This window comes from Merops nubicus, unplaced genomic scaffold, assembly GCF_000691845.1.
Source record: "Merops nubicus isolate BGI_N331 unplaced genomic scaffold, ASM69184v1 scaffold20277, whole genome shotgun sequence".
In the NCBI taxonomy this organism is placed as follows: Eukaryota; Metazoa; Chordata; class Aves; order Coraciiformes; family Meropidae; genus Merops; species Merops nubicus.
In genome coordinates, this window is record NW_008619876.1 from 4,347 (window position 1) to 7,386 (window position 3,040).

Genomic DNA, 3,040 nt, shown 5'->3' on the forward strand with positions numbered 1-3,040 from the left:
CAGGTAAATCCCAAGGGTTTGGGAAAAAGCTGCTGGTCCCCTGCACCTCCATCCCTCTAATGGGTGCCCTCAACCTGATGCCCACCTAAGCTCGTAGATGCCCACACACACAGCTCAGAGGGTGCAGTTGGGCTCGTTTCTCATCCCTCCAGATGTCTAAGCCTCACTGCAAGAGGTTTTGATGTTTGTTGCTGACCTTGGCTATCTCCTGCAGGTAGCTGTCAATGAAGTCCCGGCTCTCCGAGGGGTTCCAGTCCTCCTTGTGTTTGTCAATCTTCTCTTTCACAAAACTTCTCAGCCACCTTCCATTTTTAAAGATGGTTTGGTGTGAGCCAGGCAAAAACTTTATTATAAATGGGTAAGCATTGTACAGCTTTGGAGAGAAAAGGAGAAACTCAAATAGAATAAAGGACTGAAAAAAACCCCCTTGTTTCAAAGACTTGAGGAGCCTGCAATGACATGGTCCCAATCTCCAAGAGGGAGTAGTCTTCTTATTAGGAAGTGACTTGTACTTTGCTTTATGTTACAGCAGGTAGGATGGCAGTCACTGGGCAGGAGAGGTGATGTTGGGTGAGAGGGGAACATGAGCATTGCACAGTGTGAAACTAAGGCAGAAAGGAATCATGGGCAAACCCAGCCTGTGCAAAGGGAGAGGGAATGTCAACAAAGATTGGCAATTACTTTCAATCACCATGATGCTACAAGTTTCAAGGTGGGTTCCAGAGAAGAAACTATGGCCTTGCACACCATCCATGTTGGTGGCAGGAGGGCTGTACCTGGCTCATGATCGTGGCAGAAAGCCTAGATGTCTCGTCCAGCAGATGCAGCAGTTTCTGAAATTCCTCATCTTGGTAGTCAAACCGATCCCCAAGGGTGACAGAGCAGATGACGTTTGAAACAGCATTGCTGATTTTCAGCTGAGGGTTGAAAGGATTACCTGGAGAAGGAAAAAAGAATGATCAATGTCCTTCCAGATTTCACAGAAAAGGAGAAGAAAACACAGTAGTCAGGGGGAAATATTCAGCAAATCCAGGTGAAATGATTGGCCCCTGATGGGCACCCTGCTGTGTCACTGCTGTCCTGGGATGCCTTGCTGACCCCACAAGCTGGCCAAGCTTGGCTGGGTGGCCCCAGCAGTCCCCATTGAATCAGGTTGTGGGGATGTTTACATTGGAGAAGAAGGTGTGCAGAGGAGCAACTGTCATTTGAATTCAGTGGAAATATGGGCCTATATTCACACAGTTTCCAGAGATCTCCATGAGTGCTGTAGGCTGAAGGTGCACTAGAAATAATGCTTGGGGGTTACCTAGCTGCACCCACTGGTTCGTTTGGAGATAGAACAGCTGTAAAAGGCAGGTGGGATGCTGGCAGGGTACTTGCATTGCTTTCAAGGTGAGGTATCTTCCAGCATGCACTGAATCATGGGTGAAATTATGATGGGCCATACTGGTTCCTGCCTACAGCACAGCTTCAGAGGGTGGTGGCACTCACCCTGCTCATCCCCAAACACCTCCACGAGGCATCGGCACTCCTCCTGGATGCGTTCCTCCAGGCCCCTCTTCCCCAGGCCAAAGTTTCGGAGGGTGGTCAAGGTGAACCTCCTCTGTTGCTTCCACAAGTGCCCGTTGGAGATGACAAGTAACCCACCTGAGCCAAAGCAGATCCCTCCTCGGAGGGGAAAGAGCTCCAGGGCTCTGCCTTATCCCCAGCTGTCTCAGAGCTCTGCATTGTCAATGTTTTGACCTAATAGCTGAGAAATGTGTCCTGAGGGAGGACTCACCCATACTGCTGAAGACATCCTTATTGATAGGAAAGTCAGGACGATCCATGAAGTTTTCTCCTTGGATTACGAGAATTTCTTTAAATACCCGGAGCCCATTTATGAAGACATAACATATACCACCCATATGTAAGCTGAAGATGTCCCCGTACTTCTCAGTCAGCTGGGAGAGAAGGAAATAAATAACAGGGATTTCATTTGCCATGAAGGTGTTTGCTGGGACAGGGAGAGGTCTGCCAGGAACATGGGTGATAAGCAGGGAAGCTGGGAGCAGGAGGGGAGCCAGGGGGTTTGCACCAGTGTCTGCTTGGCAGCATGGCATGGTTCAACCCCAGGGGGCAATTAAGCACCAGGCAGCTGCTTGCTCACTGCTCCCACTCCACCCTGGTGGGATGGGCAGGACAATCGGAAAGAGGAAGCAGGGAAAACTTTTGGGTTGAGAGAAGAACAGTGTAATAATTGAAATAATATAAAACAGATGTAATATTACAGCTAGAATGATAGTAATGAAAAGATAGAAAATGAAAAAAACAATTAGGATGATGGTTGCCCAATGGAATTGCTCACCACTCCCTAACTGGTATCCAGCCATGTCCCCGATCTGTGACTTTTCCTTCTTGGCCAACTCTTCCCCATTTATCTTCTGAGCATGATGGTCTATGGTACAGAATATCCCTCTGTCTAGTTGAGGTCAGCTGTCCAAAATACTGCACTGTACACGCTACTAGAAAGAATTAGCTGCTTTCATCTACTGTCCCAGCTGAAACCAGGACACTTCGTACAGTCTCTTCTTGTACCTCTTCCTGAACCACTGATTAGGAGTTGGTGTGAATAAGCCATCAATCAAGTCAAACTGTCCAGGTATGACTTTTTGGTACTATGTTTTGCCAGCTTTTATTTCACTCCCTTACCCAAAACACTTCCAGACCCTGGTCAGACCTATGGGACTCCTGCAGCTGTGACTGCACCCCTGGTGTCTATCACATTGTGCCCTTTGCCCAAAGGATCGCTCTACGCTTGTGCCCCTCTTTGCACCAAGGGAAACTTCACCCACATTGCTGCCAGCCAAGGGCAAACCTCCTGTCTGCCCTGGGCTGAGATCCTCCGAGTCCTTTTGGGCCATGGGCTTTGGGTTAACCCCTTCCCCACACTGCAGGACTTGTGTGGCTACAATCCCCTCCATCCTGTTCCCCACACTGCCCACCACCCCCTTACCTTCTGCACCGTGCTGTAAGGATTGCTGAAGTTCATCAGGTAGAG

The 3,040-nt window shown here is 48.9% G+C and overlaps 1 protein-coding gene across 1 annotated transcript in view; it reads right to left on the bottom strand.

Annotated features, from left to right (window-relative positions):
* The window catches only part of LOC103776455 (cytochrome P450 2J2-like), a gene marked incomplete at its 3' end in the record, with an annotated part of 4,480 nt that extends 1,449 nt beyond the window's left edge, over positions 1-3,031 (bottom strand). The window contains exons 1-5 of the mRNA XM_008943964.1: positions 2,996-3,031; positions 1,781-1,943; positions 1,492-1,647; positions 777-937; positions 197-373 (exon numbers count right to left, since the gene is read on the bottom strand). Of these exons, the coding sequence (XP_008942212.1) occupies positions 197-373; positions 777-937; positions 1,492-1,647; positions 1,781-1,943; positions 2,996-3,031 (693 nt within the window). The remainder of the gene's footprint in view (positions 1-196; positions 374-776; positions 938-1,491; positions 1,648-1,780; positions 1,944-2,995) is intronic.
* Between the last annotated feature and the right edge of the window lie 9 nt (positions 3,032-3,040).